Raw genomic sequence first — 17,914 nt, forward strand, 5'->3', positions numbered from 1 at the left:
TGATGCCTGCTGCATGCCAAGAAGATGGCCATGGCTGGGCACACCAATGGCCCCTGAAGAACACACCAAAACCAAAGTGGCCAGAAGCACCAGAATGGACCTGGAACTCCACCCCAGGGTTAAGGCTCTTTTGCCAAAATGAAACCCCATTATAATCCTGCAAGAATGCAAGCCAAATCTTCAGAGCATGCTTTAGCTGCTTTGTCACCCTAATGTGATGGTGAGGGACTACCCCTCCGGCCATGAGCCATGCCAGACGGGCACAAAAGGCATGGCCTGGTGCAACTACTCTACATACAAAATTAAGATGACCCAATAGAGATTGCACCTGGCAAAGGGTGGTCTTTTTAACCCTGAGCAACACTTTCAAGGATTCCATCTTGGTCTGCGGGAGGTGCAATGATTGCCCCCAAAACAGACTTTGGATGGTTGGTTTAATCTGGCCTCTGCGGCAGCTTATTTCCTGGGGTATAAAATCTTGTTAAAAAAGAAGCTCAACAACTTCAATCCTTAAAAAAGCTCAACAACTTTGACCAGCCTCCACAGCCCTTCACTTCATCAAATCTGGCCCTCTTCGAAAAAAGTTTGGACATCACTGTCTCCCCTTGCCTGTGTTTTTCCCACAACAACCCTGTGAGGACTGGCCCCTAAATCACCCAGTGAGCTTCATTATGCTCAGATCTAGATGTTGGTTATATATAAGAGAAAAGACACATTCTGGTGAACATTCTGCTATATATTCCCATCAGAAACCCAAGGCACCCCAGATGGCCAGTTTCAAAACCTTGGCTGTGAAAATACCCTCATTTGCCCATCATCTTCTTCACCAGGAGGAAGAAGTTAACCAGAGAGAGGCGGCCAAGTTGAGCAGAAAAGGCAAGAACAAAACAATTTGTTCTTGCTTCATTTCCTCACCATCCCTCCAGCCCCCTGCCGCCTTGTTGCACAACAAATCTGCTTTGAATTGAGCCAAGAGAGTTTGAACTCTGCCCATTTCCAAGAGGCCAGAGCTCTTTCAGGAGCTGTGGGTGGCAAGGGAGTTACTGGCTTATTTATAAATGGTCCACTAAATAATAGCTGGTTGTTGCTGATAGGAAGGTATGTTGGGGGAGCAGAGCGGAGGGTGTGCATTACACACACTCAAATAGCTTTTCTGTTGGATTGACTGGCTTTGCTTCCTGGCATCTGACGTCTCTAGGCTTGGAACTGGGCCCCTAGAGGCATCGTGTTTTGCAGACAGCTCACTCAGTCCTTTTGCTGCCTGCTTATTCTTCCCCATTCTCTCTCTCCACCCACCACTGCATCGGGACTGTGGAGGTAAGGACTGGCGCTGTAGCTTTTTCTCTGGGATTCTTCACGTATGTGTGTGTGTGTGTAGTATGGTGCAATGGGGGCTTTTAGCAGACAACAGAAGGGGTTGGTGATGACACTCAAGTTGTGGGTTTGGAGGGCATGAAGAGACAGGCAGGCAGAAATGACAGGCACGATTTGCAGTGGTGGCACCTCCTGAGGGCTGCCATCTAGCTTTGCCATTGCACGTACTTCTTTTCATGCACCAGGGGATGCACTCAGACATACTGTGTCTTCCCTGCTCAGGAAGGAGGAATATATTGTTACATGCTACCCCAAACTCTGAGCCTCCAGGGGTTCCTGTGATTATGTAGGTTTGGTTTCCTTGGAATGAAAGTAAGCAGAGACTGTGGTGTCTTTTGGATGTATTGTATTATTTAGTCAGATATACAACCTGAGCATTTGATAGAGGGGCTCACAGCATTAGCACCCCAACAGATCTTACTTCTCTATTAGCTGCAGCTTTGGATCCAGCACGGAGCAAGCATATCTCTGTGTCTCCAGCTTCCAGCTTAGCTCTTACACACTACCCTGGCCCTTGTTCTCTTACCTAGCAGATAAGTGAGGGGCGTGGAGGAGGAGGACACCATCACCTGGTTATAGTTCTTGCAACCCAGCTCATTCTTTTGGGAAGCTGATGAGGACATACTTAGTGGCCAGCTAGGGTCCATCTTTAGGTGTGCAATTCTGCATAACGTAGACCAGAATACTTTTGAATAAATATGAATGGAACTAGATGGATTTTTGAGGTGCATTTAACAGTTGAGCAGCTGTTCTCAGAAAAGGAGGGTCAAACATATGGTATTCTGCTTAAATCAGTGGCTCCCCAATTTGATGATACTGCCCCCTGAGGGTGGGTGGAATTAGAGAGGTGCTAAGAGGCAAGGGGGTGGCAGGAGGTCGAAGGCAGGCCCTTCTGAGCATGTTAATCACTTATTTATGATTGACACGCTAGAGTCTGAAACAAAGCACCTTTCTCACTTTATATTTAAAGTTTAACTGCTCTTACCTCTCATGGGGACACAGGTGGTGCTGTGGTGTAAACCACTGAGCCTTCGGCTTGCCGATCGGAAGGTCGGCGGTTCGAATCCCTGTGACGGGGTGAGCTCCCATTGCTCGGTCCCAGCTCCTGGCAACCTAGCAGTTCGAAAGCATGTCAAAGTGCAAGTAGATAAATAGGTACTGCTCCAGTGGGAAGGTAAATGGCGTTTCCATGCGCTGCTCTGGTTTCACCAGAAGTGGCTTAGTCATGCTGGCCACATGACCCGGAAAAACTGTCTGTGGACAAACGTCGGCTCCCTCGGCCAGTAAAGTGAGATGAGCGCTGCAACCCCAGTCATTCACGACTGGACTTAACTGTCAGGGGTCCTTTACCTTTATCCCTCTCAAAGCTATGTATTTTGGTCCTGTTTGTATTTTTTTTAAGTCTAAGTTTTCACAACTGTTGGTAATGCTTATTGATTTTCTTATACATTAATTAGGTGAAGGTTTGTGCATGTTTGGTAAGTGTGGGTAGGTATATTTTCCTTATATTTTCCTGAGAAATATTTTTCATGCAATATTTTTCGAAGTATATTCCTTTTTTTAGCTGAAATATTAGATCAGAACATTATTTGTGTGCATCAGTGACACGCACTCATGCCTACAAATTCGTTTTTTGGGGGGAACATAGCTATAGATTGAATTTTGATTAAAAGTGTGATTAAATATGAATTTTATTGCACTATTATCTTCTTCAGTAGATCATGCAAACTGTTCTTCTGAAAAATTCTTTTTATGAGTTTATGGAGGCATGGGGCAGTGACCCAAAAAAGTTTGGCAACTACTAGCCTAAGTAGTTTCTGTTAAATTGTGCCAGGCTGGTCTCTGATGGTGTATTGCTACACAATATTAGTGGAAACATTTTGGTTTTTCTCTAACCTGTACAGGAGCAGCCCCTAGATCACCAGCAACAACTAGCAGAACTCTCTCTCTCTCTCTCTCTCTCTCTCTCTCTCTCTCTGTGTGTGTGTGTGTGTGTGTGTGTTTGCAAAGTTCTCTCATGGCCACCAAGAGGTGTGGAAGCCAATATAAATTGCCAGGGCCCTACAGTCTGGAAGTGAACTCAACTATCTTGCATATGTTTTTGTCTTCCTTGATAGTATCATTGTTGTTGTTTTTTAATATCCATGGTAAAACTGGTGAATTTCAAAGAAAATTTGCCTTCTTCCTTATATCATTAAAGCATTTTGCCAGTTATTGGCCAATAGAGACTTTAACGGACTACTGAATTTCCTCGTGCAAAAACAGCTTTCAGACTCTCTGCCTTGCTCAGGAAGAAGGCCCTCTCTGCACGCCAGGTCTGCGATGCTCCCAGGAGATATTGTGAGATCTCAAGGATCCATCCAAGTTCCCATGAGATCTCATAGGCCTTGGTTCCCATTTAACTTTTATTGTTCTTGTTGTTACTGTTTTCAAGCATGAAGTTATAAGAAAAAACTGTTCCTTTTCCCTCATGGGGTACCCAAGAGCCATATAGAGTCCTTATGTAGGTTCTCTATCAGTAGGAGAAAATAACAGAGGCCAACCAGAGAATATTGAGAAGCAAAGCAGCTAGCAAGCCTGATCTTTATTAAACTGTTGCAACAGGGTGCTCACACACACACACCCCATGCAGGAGGGAGGAGGAACCCAGAACAATGGTGAGCAAGCCCTTATACAGTGGTACCTCGGGTTACAAACGCTTGAGGTTACAAACACTTCAGGTTACAAACTCTGCTAGCCCAGAAGTAGTACCTCAGGCTGAGAACTTTGTCCCTGGATGAGAACGGAAATCATACACCAGCAGCATGGTAGCAGCGGGAGGCTCCATTAGTGAAAGCACGCCTCAGGTTAAGAACGGTTTCAGTTAAGAACAGACCTCTGGGATGAATGAAGTTCGTAAGGTGAGGTACCACTGTAGACTTTTGAAAATGCCACCCTTTCCTGTCTGGCAGGAACCCTGTTAATGGGTTTCCCTGGACAGCCTGGCCATTCTTTTGTGATGATACTTAATTCCTGATTTCAGGTCACAGGCTCTCCCTATTCATACCCAAATGTGCCCTTAAGGCAGGATTTGTGGGCATAAGCGCTAAAGCCTGTCTGTGGTGCCTACCGCTTTACCCCAAATGATGACATAAGAGACCAGAGTATGGGTTCAAATTGGCCACAACTTTATTGAGCTTCAGAAGTGGGAAACTTGGCACAGGCCTTGGCAGGTAACCCTCTCAGCCCGCCTGGCTGAGGATATGCAGGCAGATGAGGTCCTGCAAAGCGCAAACTTACACAGCATGCCCTTCCACCGACCTCATCCTGGGAGTTTGACCTACATGCCGCTGTTCTCTGGCCAGGGACTCCTGGTTTTTGCCCTTTAACGGGCCCTGCAAGCGCCGCTGCATGGGGAGGGAGCATGAATGCACCCCCCACCCGACTTGATGTTAGACGAAAAGATACCCTTCCAAGGCCTAAAACCGCCAAAGTTGTGACAAAATGCCACGGAGAAGGCAAAACCTGCCAATGCATGGAAAATTCCTTCCCGGTTCTGAATACAGCAACCTTCTTACGACCGCAGCAGCACCCACTGACCTGGAACGCATAATATTAGCCTGTAAGGAAAAGAATCATTAACTTGAAGACCGCTGATCTAGGATGAATATCGAGGCAAGAAATTATTAATTTGAGGGACGGTGGGTGGGTGATCCTGGAAGGAAGAACAGCAAAAGCGGCTTGGACAACGGGGTCAGCCTCTTTTCTTTGGCCTTAGGCCACCCCTGGCCGGCCGTCCCCTGTCCTCCCTGGCCAAGGGTGGGTCAAAGGCCAGCAGCTGGCGGCAGGGGAGCCATGCCCCACCCCGCCGCCACAAAGAACAGCAGGCCACCCCTGCGGCCTAGCCAGGGCCCGTGCCACCCGCTCGGGCCAGTGGATGGCGGCAGCAGAGAGCCACGCCCCCCCTGCTGCAAAAAACCAAGCAGGCTACCCCTGCGGCCTAGCCGGATGGCAGCAGCAGGGGAGCCTTGCGCCCCCTCCCCAGCGCCGCCACAAAATAAAGGCCGCCACATGGGTTAAAACAAACTGGGATGCCCGCCCCCCTTGGGGCTGGCGGAGTGCCCCCTCCTGCGGTGAGCGGCGGCAGATGGGCCCAAGCGCCAACCTACGCCACCACCGGACAAAAAGCTGAAAACCGAGAACACAGAAGGAAAGAAGGCTGCAAAATGTGGCCTAGCCTGGCGGAGGGGCCAAGCCCCCCCTCCCCCAATCCAGGCAAGTAACTGGTTACTTACCTCAATCCGGCCATCTTGACACGCTCCTGATGATCTTGATCCTGGAAGGAAGAACAGTGAAAGAGGCTTGGACAACGGGGTCAGCTTCTTTTCTTTGGCCTTAGGCCCACCAGCTGGCCATTGTCCTCCCTGGCTGAGGGTGGGTCAAGGGCTGGCCCAGGTGAGCCCTGCCCGGTGGGCTTTTCCCATTTCTATCCAAATATTTGAGGTCACTGAAAGAGTCAAAATGGCTTTAGGATGTTTTCCTGTACTGTTTCAGACATGTGATTTATATATTTATGTATGTGTTTGCCTGGTACATTTATGAACATTTATTTTATATCTTAGACCTTATAATTCTCATAACAATGACAAATACAACATGCATTTAACTTGCATTCAGCTTGTAGGATTTCTGTTTGTCTCGTTTCACCTTCGTGTGGCTGGAACCGTGCAAATTAAACATCCATAAGATGCATTCGTGCTGTAAAGATATTTAGCTGGTCCACCCTTTGCTGAGGAGCCACCTCAAAAACTCCCCACCACCACCACAAGGGCAAGAACCCTGAGTTCTCTGGTAAGTTATTGCATTGTTATGAGTTTGCACAGTACGAGACATTCTAAATTCCTGGGTCCAATAAGTTAGAATCAGTTTGGGGAGTTAAACTACACCAAGCACTGAACACCTGGGTTCAATGCATACATTAAAAATGCAAGCCAGGCCAGCTTGGTAACCTCTTGCTGAGTGTGGGTAGTAGGGGAACAAAGCCTGAGAAAGGGGCAGGGAGCAGTGGCGTAGCGTGGGGGGTGCAGGGGGGGCCCGGCCGCACCGGGCGCAACATCTGGGGTTAGGGCAAATCCACGGGTTAGGGGGCGCAAATTACTTGCCTTGCCCCGGGTGCTGACAACGCTATGCCACTGGCAGGGAGATGGGTGATTAACAAAGCAGTTACTTTGTGCTAGACAGCAGAGGGGTGTGAGACCCTCCTCCCTCAAAATAAGTAAGTAGCAGGACTTACAAGGCCAGAGTTTTTAGAGTTGTAGTGACGTACAAGCAAAACTGTGACAGGCTATAAAAGGAGACCGAAAGCATGGCTGATTTCTGTTTTGGATCCAAGTCTGGTGTGCCTAGAGACGTAGCAGATCCCACCACTATATACCAATTGTGGCAGATCCAAATTATGTACACACCCTATAATAATGGGTTATCTTTTGGGTTTTGTGTAAGGGAAATCTTAGATACTTGGAGACTCAGGTATAATAATAATAATAATAATAATAATAATAATAATAATAATAATAATAAAAAATTTTATTTATACCTCGCCCTCCCCAGCCGAAGCTGGGCTCAGGGCAGCTAACAACAATCAAAATAATCCAACATTCTAAAAACCTTTCATTATAAAAATTAATTAAAATCAAATTGATGGCAACCATTAAGCAAAATTCTGTGCAGATTGCCAGAGGAGGGGGTCAGGCTGTGCCTTGGCAAAAGGCCTGGTGGAACAGCTCTGTCTTACAGGCCCTGCGGAAAGATGTCAGGTCCCGCAGGGCCCTAGTCTCTTGTGACAGAGCGTTCCACCAGATTGGAGCCGCGGCCGAGAAAGCCCTGGCTCTAGTTGAGGCCAGCCTAACCTCTCTGTGGCCTGGGACCTTCAGGATGTTGAACAATTTATTTTACAGAATGAAGTGGATAAAACAAAGGATAGCTTTGTATGGTTTTATGATTTTTCGATTTCAACTTATGCCAATAATGGTTGGTAGAAACTAGAAACAAAGGATAATGGTCATTCAGGAAACAGCAAACCTATTAACAATTATACTAAATCTAATGGATGTTTCAGGCTTCTAATCAAGCACAGATTTTGTTAAAACTTCAGATGCTTATGTTCAGTTATTACACTTCAGGTAGATGTTACAGGTTCCTAGACTAGATGGTAAATGCTCTGCTTATTTCATGTTATTTCACTTTAGTTCTTAACTCAGTGGTTGCATAGGTGTTGCCGCTTAATACTTTGGTTCTTCAACAAGATGGTGCTTTCTGTCAGTTACCCAGCCATTTGCCCATCCCACTCCTGAGGTACTCCAAATGGTACAGCAGCTCAGGGGATCACCATGCCCCTTTTAAACTGTTTTGGGATTCTTCTCTTTTTAGATCTCTCCACTCCTGACTGGAATGAGACCCAAGTACACTGTATCCACACAGCTTCTACTTCTCCTGGCTCAAACTCGGCCTTCCCAGTTAACTTCTGGCCTGATACTCTCACAGGACACACTGCCCTTCACGCCGAGCTCAGAGACTCCTTTCTCTAGCTTTAGCTATTTTCCTCAGAGTGGATGTTTCTACTCAGGACAAACTCTCTCTCCCCTAGACCAACACCCTTTCTTCCTCTCAAACTAAACGCTGTATCTGAAAACTCCCTCAGAAACGGCTCCTTTTATTTTCCCTCCCAAAGTGCTGGCTCCACCCTCCACCCCACCCCAGCCAACTGTCTTGGTAGCCAATCAGAGAGAGGCTCCAGCACTCTGGTGGAATTCTGAGGAACTGCATCACCAGACTCTGGTCTGGCTCTGCTGTCCGTCACAAGGGAAGCAAGAGAACCTCTTGGGAGTGTATTGCTGGGAGCCTCTCCATTGTAGATTCTGGTTGCAAATATGTGTAAATAAACCATATATCATAAAGACACCACCGTCTCCACTGTGCCTTGTTATTATTTATTATATTTATGGGTTTTCCCAGCCACTCTGGGTGGCTTCCAACACATATAAAAATAAAATAAAACACATATAAAAATAAAAGCACCAAACATTACCCTGGGTAAGGACTTGGAACCTCTGGAATCTTGCACTGCTACAGAGACTGGGGTGGCTTGTAGCAGTATTCAAAACTGTAATTTCGTTGACTAAGCCCCTTTCTGAATCTTCCCAGGTTGTTGCAAGAAGCCAGTTGGACCACCATCAGACAGATGGAGGTCTCCGCCGGAAAGGTCATTCTGAACGTTGGAGGCATGCGCTATGAAACGTACCTTAGCACCCTGCAGGCTTTCCCAGGGACCAAACTGTGGAGCCTCACAGAGCCCCAGGCCAACACAAAACATGACCATGACCCTAGCACCCAGGAGTTCTTCTTTGATCGGAGTGGCCGGCTGTTTGGGCAGGTGCTGAACTACTACAGCACAAAGCAACTCCATTGCCCTGCAGGTGTCTGTGAATCTGCCTTTGAGGAAGAGCTGGATTTCTGGGGGCTCACAGGCACCCAGCTGGCCCCCTGTTGCTGGAGAGGGCCCCAAGAGGAGGTGCACGACATTGGGATTGTCGACGAGCAAGACAACGACCAGGGTCTCCTGATCCAGGAAGAAAGAAGGAGTGGCTGTCAGTATGCCCGGTGGCGGGCCAAATTGTGGGATCTCTTTGAAAAGCCCCATTCCTCTAAACGTGCAATGGTAAGGAATGTGCTTGATAAGTCCCAGACTTGGCTCTGTGACTTGCCAGGGGAAGGTGGAGAGAGGGGCTAAGGGGACTGGTCAAGTATTGGGAATGTAAAACCCAACTCTGCAAATTAACTTGGTGCTGTATATACCAAACTTCCTCTAAGGCAGCCATTCCTCCCACCACCACCTGGACTCCACAAACTCCCTAAACTCTAGCACCTGCCAGCCTATAACAAGCATTATTCAGAATAGCATTATATAATAAATTGTGCAGAATACGTTACACTACCAGATGCCTCTGAGAAACTTGCTATCAGGATCTGAGCACAAGTGCCCTCCCCGGAAACTAGTATTCAGAAGCATATCTGCCGCCAACTGTGGAGGCAGAGCTTAGCTATCATGGCTGCTAGCCATTGACAACCTTGTTCTCCACGATTTTGTCCAGTCCTCTTCTAAAGCCATCTGTGTTGGCCTCCTAAAGTACTGAGTTCCATATTTGCTGCTTCAAAAAGAACTTTCTTTTATTGGTGTTCATGTGGGCTCTTCTATAGCCAAAGGGGCAGAATCTGATACGTGAATGTAGGAAAAGTTAACAAACGCGTGAGAGCAGGTGGCACCTTTGTTATATGTCTTCCCGTGCCTAGCAAAACCCTTCCTCTTTAACCAGACATTTGGCCTCTGAATATCTGTGGCCTCTTAGATGGGATGTTCCATTGCATTACTTTAATGTATTCTTTTAACGTGTGTTTTTTTAAACTGCATCTATGTAGGTTTTAATTAGTTAGTTAGTTTGTGAGTTGCCTTTGGCAACAAAAAGTTACCAATAAGTTTAATAAATACAGTGCGTGCATATATATAATATTTAGTTATAGTTAGTTATATAAATATAAATCAATGGGCCCATTTTTCTATATTCACCCTTCCTTTATCTTTGCAGGGTTTGGCAGTTGTTTCTCTGCTGTTCACCATCGCCATAATCATCATCCTCTGTGAGGAGTCCAAGGGGTTCATAAAAAGCATCACCCCAGAACATACTATAGAGAGCCACCACCACCATTACTACCATCACTTCTTTCCCTCTGCCTATTCTTACGAAGTGGCCCCCTACCTCCTCCACCTTGAGCTTTTCTTCATCCTCTGCTTCACGGCTGAGTTCTTCATACGGATCATGTGCTGCCCAGATTTGAAGAAATTCCTGAAGAACCCTCTGAACATCGCTGATCTCCTCTCCCTGTTCCCAGTTTACATTGAGCTGTCCTTGGCCAGACCTTCACAGGAGCCACACCCTCAGGAGTCACATCCTCTGGTCCAGTGGCTGGGTCTGTGCCGCATTATTTACATCATCAAACTCCTGAAGGTATTGAGGCTGGTGGAGACACCTCTGATGCTGAGGGTGCTGCCTTGCATGTTCAAATCCATCCTGAGAGAGATACTCATCTTCTTGTTGATTTTTGCTTCTGAAGTCTTTTTCTTTGGCACCCTCTGCTTTTATGGGGAGCTGCTGAGTACCAACTTTAAAATAGGGTTTGGTGACATTGGCGAGGCCTTCTGGTGGGCGGTCATCACTCTGACCACTGTAGGGTATGGAGAACTTGTCCCTGTCAGTGTCACCGGCCAAGCGATAGCAGCTTGCACTGCACTCTGTGGTGTGCTGACCATCGTTGTCCCAGTCCCGATCTTTCTGTTCAGTTTCAAGGGCTGTTATGATGCTGCTGTGATCAAGGAGAGGAGGAAGAGGAAAGCAATGGAAGCAGTGACGCTGTTGTCCTGAGGACTCCTGAGCATCACATCCCCAGTTTTCTGTAGGAAGAGAAAAAAAGGCTTCCAAATAGCTCCCTGGCACATTGCAGAAGCTTTTCAAGAAAGCATTTTATTGAAGTAAAAAAAAAAAATCAATTCAACAAAAATAATAGAAGTACAAAAAAGCAGCACAGTATATTCAGGAGAGACTTAATTGTAGGTTGGTGGGGTATTTAAGACCACCACCAGTTTCATGTTGCCCTGAGGAGAGGCAGTCCTGTGTGTCTGTATTTTTTGTACATAAGATAAAATCCCACCCAACAGCCCACGATTTTTCTGGGTCCTCCAAGCCTTTGGCAACACGTGATTTATCAGTTTTTGCAGCTAGTGATAAATTCCACATATTTTTATACCAAAGTGAAAGTCTCAAGCTTTGCAACTTTTTCCATTTGGAGGCAATTGAGGTTCTGGCAGCTGCCAGCATCCATGTCAAAAGTCTACAAGAGCTGGTTTTTTTCTGCTGATCATCCCATAGTTGTAGGTTGTATGCTGCTTAGAGATTTTAAAATATTAAGCAACTTAGAAATACTTACAAATAAGTAAATTTATACCACTTAACATATGAAAAATATCTCTACGTGGCATACAAAAACCAAAAGAGCAATAGACAACTTAAACAAAATATTACAAAAATACAGTTACATATAAAAATGCTAATTAACTAATACAAAGTTACTACTATATATAAAAATCATATATAAATCAATATCAATTTATTTTCCTTCTGACACATGCCTGATATTTGGAATTTGGTTAAGATTAAAATATAAAGCAATGTACTTTTTTAAAGCTTCATTTTTTCAGGAAAAGGTAATTATATGATTTATCTCAATATGTTTTATAGGACTTAAAAGTTACATCAAAATGACATTTGATCAAGCTAGAAATTTTTACATTAATTGGCAATTAATTTCAGAACATGAGAGAGGTGCTTAACCTATGTAATGAAATAGAACATATTTACATGGTTAGGTGTGTTTCAAAACTTTATAAAAAGGTAAGCTGCTGTTACTGGAATTTGGAGTTTTCTTGTGGAAAATTCACCACTTTGCCTGCTTATAGAGCTCTGGTAAGGCAAAATTGTGCATGTTATACATTTTGCTCATTTTCTATGTTTTTGTATCAACTCCATGATTAATCTTACATTCTGCAACAGGATTAAGATTTTGCTAGTAAAGAAAAATACTTTTAAACTGTCTGGTCTCAGAATGAAATATATCTGTTTCTCTAATTATTTTTATCTGGACACAGGTGCACCATGTGACCATTTGCACTCAGTTTCCTGTGAGATCCAGAGCTTGCTAACCACACAGGTGTATTTAGGCCCTGATTTAGGGTCTGAGCTGCCAATCTGGGCATAGAACATGTGATCTGTACTGTGGGCAGGTTCCCACATGTATCCAGTGGCATCTGTTTTGTACAGTCAGATGCCAGTCTCCTGGCATATGTGTCCGTCCCCTGATTACTGTAATGCTCTGCATGTGTGTATGGACCATGACAGATATTCTTAACGCTCATATGCTGATAGAACTCTCATATTGCCACACAAGATGGCATTACTGACATCCGTTCACAATATCCATCTGCGAACGATCAGAGCTCCTAGCATCAATCACTGCTCTGCATAGAGCAAACAGGTATTAGAGAGGAATGTGGTTGCGTGATCCTGCTCACCTTCCCATGTGCTTAACTCTAAATGCGGCTGCACCCTGAAAATAAATTGCATGTAAAACAGTAAAGCGTAGAGGAGTCCTGAGATGCTCTGCATTAGTGAAGCTGTCAGGAGCAGTCATGACTCAAACTGGAAAGCTTTGCGATTGTGTGTGGCTGCCCTCATGTGATGATGTGCAGCATTGCAAGTTGCAGCATCCATCTAGTCCAGTACAGTACTCGAATGTTTCGTTCCACGGACCACTTGAAAACTGCTGAGGTCTTGGTGGACCACTTTATTATTTTTCTGCCTCTTGCAGGAGTTGCAATGTGCTGTGCTAGATGCTGTAAGATTTGTGCCTGTATTTTTATTGTTTCTTTTATTTCTTATGTGGTACTTTATTGTATTACAACTGGCATTCTGCAGAGTTCAAATTGTAACAGAGTAGCATACAATATCAAATGTCCTTGAGTTATTGTGTTAGGAGAGAGGGAGGAAAGCTCTTCTCCCATCTACTTTCTCCATGTCAGGTATAATTTCATGTCTGATACAAAATTCCTCTGTATGAACTGAGAGGGCTCATCCAGACTTCATTTTGTGTCACATTATTAGGCACAGGTCCACACTTTAAAGCTCTGTCCAAGCGCCTCTCTTTCCCTGGCGCTTACCCCATGAAAACCCACCAGAAACAATTTTGTGGAAAATTCAGATTGCAGCTTGTTCCAATTCCGGGTTAAAGAGCAGGTTTTCTTGGGGAAAGCAGTGGGGAGGGGAGAAGAAGAAGCACTCAGACATGGACCAGGAAAGTGCAGACCTGTTCGTAGAAAGCAAAAGGCAAAAGGTAAATGTAGGTGAATCCCTAGAATGATGAATGCTTGCTTCTGTTCATGGACACATGACATCATAACAGCACCAGATCTAGGACTGTCTGGGTGTTTCCCCTGCATTGGGTGCCAAGCTGAAGGGGTGCAAAATAGTACACCCTGTTCTAAAATGAATTATTGTGAAAATAAGAAATATTTAGGGGACAGCACCAAATTTTGTACTCACTCAGGGTGCCATATTACTAAAATCCACCTCTAGAAACAAGCAGGCAAACTCCTTGTCCCAGAAGATGGGGGGGGGGAGGTGTGTCAGGGACCTTCGGACCTTTGCCCAGAGCACCCAAGGAGGTCAGAGGCAACTTGAGAGAATTTGCACCCCTTCCATTTTTCCATGCACAAGCCCCATACTCTGAAGCCAGGACTGAGCAAAGCATCCTTGCAAGTGGGGGGGGGGGTGCGCATGTCCGTGTGTGCGTGTTTGCTGGGGCAAAGCAGTAGCAGGTTATGTGTTAGCTCAAGAAGAAAACCTAATCATTCTAAACACAAAAAAACACTAAGCACTATATTAACAACTTTTTAAAACACTTGTAGTCTAAACTTCTCATCTGTTTTTTACAATATTAAAATATTAGCAAATATTAATGAGTGTTACAGCATTCTACTACAGAGTGATATAACAATATAACACTAATTTTATTAAAAAGAAATTTTCTGCTCACCATTTTAGCACCATTTTAGAGTTTTTTCTCATTAAATGCTTACGATACTCACTTCTGATGCAAAACAAAAATCAAATACTGTCTTATGCTATGGGTTGCAATTAGCAATGACATTTAAATAATAAGCACTAAGTGCTGAATACATAATTGATATTTTAAAAAATTGGAAAGATGATACCATGGCCCTCTTTCAACAGTGGAAAGAAAATATGACTACTTTTGCAAAATACAAACGGACCACTTTCAGTTGTAGATTGTGTATGGACAAAAATAATGATATTTGGAATGCATTTATAAAAAGCATAATAACTTGTTAATAATTTTATACTCATTAGAATAACCATACTACTTATATACCTATATTTTGTTTTGTACCATAGTCTCAAGCACTTTTTCACTTTGTTTCTCTATTGTAAATTTTCAATAAAATATATTTTTTTATTTAAAAAAGTTCACGGCCACTCTTGTGAATTAGATCTTGCACTTAGCCACCCACTGCAAATTTTCTCCTGGCCATTTGTGTACAGTGGTACCTCTGGTTACGTACTTAATTCATTCCGGAGGTCCCTTCTTAACCTGAAACTGTTCTTAACCTGAAGCACCACTTTAGCTAATGGGGCCTCCCGCTGCTGCTGCGCAATTTCTGTTCTCATCCTGAAACAAAGTTCTTAACCTGAGGTACTATTTCTGGGTTAGCAAAGTCTGTAACCTGAAGCGTATGTAACCCGAGGTACTACTGTAGAGTAGACAGAACATAGCACGAAATGTACACAGAAAAGCAGCGATTCCCCCAAAAATGTGGCAAGTCATTTGCAATGGGGCTGGACATTACAACAGATGGGCAATGTTTTATTAGTGCTAAGAATAGGAGTGCCCCCCCACCCCACCACTACCACCTCTGTCCGCACCTTGCCTTGCCTTCTGAAAGCAGCATCCTTCTGTTTGAATCCCCCACCCCACTTGTTCAATAAATATTGTTACATGGCTGCTCTTCCTCAGCAGAGATCACACACCAACCGCGCAAGAAAAACTCCAGCATTTTAAAACATGTAAACCACATCTGGTTCACAGCCATTTCTCTACTTCTTCTTCCAAGTTCTGATGAATATCACATTGCAAATGCTAGAAAGAGGTCAGCAAACTTTTTCAGCAGGGGGCCAGTCCACTGTCCCTCAGACCATGTGGTGGGCTGGAATATTATTTTGAAGGGGGAAAATGAACGAATTCCTATGCCCCACAAATAACCCAGAGATGCATTTTAAATAAAAATACACATTCTACTCATGTAAAAACATGCTGATTCCCGGACCTTCCGAGGACGGGATTGAGAAGGTGATTGCGCTCGTTCCATCCCCCAGGCCTTAGTTTGCCTACCCATGTGCTAGAGGGAGGCTCTCAGTTAGTGAAAAGACTGCATCCTGCCATTAGCTCCCACATGTGAATCTGTCTGCTGCTAGCACCTGTCTGTCTTGGGAGACGTTGGAGGAGTGCACATTTGGGGGGCGGGGTTTATGTGGCTGTAGAGACCAATGTGGGAGAGACATATTTTGTTGCAGCTGGGGGTGCATGCCTTTGTGTGCATGGGAATCCACCCCCCCCCATGTGAAGGAGCCATGGGGCATTTTGAACTGCAGGTGGTGATAGCATATTGTAAATGTAAAATGCTACCCACACATTTATCAGAGAGGGAGATTTCAACATAGCCTTCCTGCTATCATGCTAGTTAACATAACTGTGCAGGGAGATTTATATATCTCACATAGAGGAGCAAATATGTGAATACAGTGGTATCTTGGGTTACAGACGCTTCAGGTTACAGACTCTGCTAACCCAGAAGTAGTACCTCGGGTTAAGAACTTTGCTTCAGGATGAGAACAGAAATTGCGTGGTGGTGGCGCGGCGGCAGTGGGAGGCCCCATTAGCTAAAGTGGTACCTCAGGTTAAGAACAGTTTCAGGTTAAGAACGGACCTCCAGAACAAATTAAGTTCTTAACCCAAGGTACCACTGTATCATCATTTGAAATGGTACTGCTCCATAGGAACATAGGAAGCTGCCTACTGAGTCAGACTGCTAGTCCATCTAGTTTTGTATTGTTTACACTGACTGGCAGCAGGGGTCTCATTACTTCGTATCTTAAATTTTACCGATTGCTTTCAAAGCGATTTCCTTTGGTCACCTTTGTTTATACTGATGATTCTTGAGTTGTCACAAGTCACTATGTAGCCAGGTATTGGTAATAGCGGTTGATTTTCTTATAAATTAGTTAACGTACAGATATGTCAGGCGAAGGTTTTTGCATGTTTGTTGAGTTATATATAAACATTTCATGCTAAAGATTTTCTCCACCCTTATGCTTTCATAAAAATGCATTAAAAAAAATTTCATGCAATATTCTTTGCTGAATTTTATTGTGTTATTATCTTCCTTAGTGGGTGGGCCCCCAAAAAAGTTTTGGGACCACTCGGCTACACATACTTTCCAAACACTTGAAGCAAGTAATGGTTTCACATCTGGAGGCAAGAGGGGAAAGCTCCTCTGTCCCCAGGGCCGTCTTAACCATAGGAGCCAGGGTTGCGGGGCACCCAGGCTCTGGGCTCTCAGGGGCACCAGGCTGAGAGTCTGGGGCCCAAGAGTTGGAGTCTGGGGAAGAGCCCGCCGGCCGGTTGGAGTGCTGCAGTGGGCTCTTCTGCTGCGGGCAACTCTGTGCCACAAGTTCGGGGGCGAGCGAGCTAGCGAGGCGCTAAGGCAGCCAGCCGACTCTGCCCTCCTGCGTGCCAGGGATTGGCATGGGGCCGTGGAGAGGCCCGCTCAATGCACGCTGCTTACACCACGAGGTGCCCGGCTGGTCTGGACTGGTCTGTTGTGCTGGGCTCCTTATGTTTCCTGTTTTCTTTTCCTGAGGAGAGTTTAAAAAAAAAAGGTCGACAACTCTGGGCAACCTTGGGGCGCAGTGCGGATCTTTGCACCCCAGCGCAGCATATGCTTAAGATGGTCCTGTCTGTCCCCTCCCCTGCCATCCTCCCTCCAAGATTTCTCTTTCAGGTCCAGCTACTCCTCTAGCTGCCAAAATTTTCCTGCGGCTTCAGCCCATGTTCTTATAGGGAAAGTAAAAGAGGCTTTTCCTGTTTGCAAAATCACTGCTCCCTCCCCCCAATGGCCGCGATTTGCTGAACTCCACTGCCATATAGGGTCGAAAACGCCCACAATCCAACTTGAGGGGCGGGCTGGAAGGGGTGGCCCTTGCCTTAGGAGGCCCAAAAATGATGTCACACTAGACTTTAGGCTACAACAACAGGAAACTGTTTACACTGACAAATGTGGGAGGGGGAATTGCTACCCTGTGGCCCTGCCCTCACTCGCTCCTCGCTTCCTTGGTATATCTGCTTCCTCTGATTAAACTATACTACAAGGGGGCCTATGAAAAGAAGGAAAGGGGGATGGGAGACAGATGCACCATTGATTAGAGTCTCCAGCACCCACCTCCACACATCGTAGATTTGCATCCTGGCTGGTCCTCCTGAGGAAACAAAGCTGGAGGGTGGCAAGGAAGTCTAGTAACCCACAGAATTGGTGGCAATATTAGCATTACAATGCAAAAGAGCTTTATAATAATAATAATAATAATTTTTTATTTATACTCCGCCCTTCCTGGTTCAGAAAACCAGGCTCAGGGCAGCTAACAACAAATTTAAAACACTTAATTGATGCAACAAAAAACAGCATAAAATACAGTATAAAATATTAATAACAATAAATTCAGAAATCAAAAATCAAAAATCAAAAATCAATTTAGGGGGAAAATCCATCCAATAAACATTAGATGATCACCAGGGCTAGCTAGCTAAGTTAGTCCTACTTGGG

The 17,914-nt window shown here is 45.0% G+C and overlaps 2 protein-coding genes and 1 long non-coding RNA gene across 4 annotated transcripts in view; 2 read left to right on the forward strand and 1 right to left on the reverse strand.

Moving 5' to 3' along the window:
• MSN (moesin) overlaps positions 1–17,914 on the forward strand; it is a 192,655-nt gene that overhangs the window by 72,655 nt on the left and 102,086 nt on the right. The window lies entirely within an intron of this gene.
• LOC128406675 (potassium voltage-gated channel subfamily C member 1-like) lies at positions 1,023–12,054 on the forward strand. 2 transcript variants are annotated; one of them, XM_053374245.1, is made up of 5 exons: positions 1,023–1,317; positions 6,031–6,204; positions 8,557–9,070; positions 9,996–11,339; positions 11,399–12,054. In XM_053374245.1, the coding sequence occupies exons 3-4, from the start codon at positions 8,594–8,596 to the stop codon at positions 10,827–10,829; spliced, it is 1,311 nt and encodes a 436-aa protein (XP_053230220.1). In that variant the 5' UTR covers positions 1,023–1,317; positions 6,031–6,204; positions 8,557–8,593; the 3' UTR covers positions 10,830–11,339; positions 11,399–12,054. The 2 variants fall into 2 exon arrangements, with proteins under 2 accessions (XP_053230220.1, XP_053230221.1); XM_053374246.1 differs by lacking the exon at positions 6,031–6,204.
• Positions 4,521–5,753, reverse strand: LOC128406676 (uncharacterized). Its single transcript, XR_008328572.1, has 2 exons — positions 5,649–5,753; positions 4,521–4,973 (listed from the first exon to the last, which is right to left on the reverse strand). It is a non-coding gene; the product is annotated as an uncharacterized LOC128406676 (long non-coding RNA).

Source organism: Podarcis raffonei, chromosome Z (assembly GCF_027172205.1).
Source record: "Podarcis raffonei isolate rPodRaf1 chromosome Z, rPodRaf1.pri, whole genome shotgun sequence".
Lineage (NCBI taxonomy): Eukaryota > Metazoa > Chordata > Lepidosauria > Squamata > Lacertidae > Podarcis > Podarcis raffonei.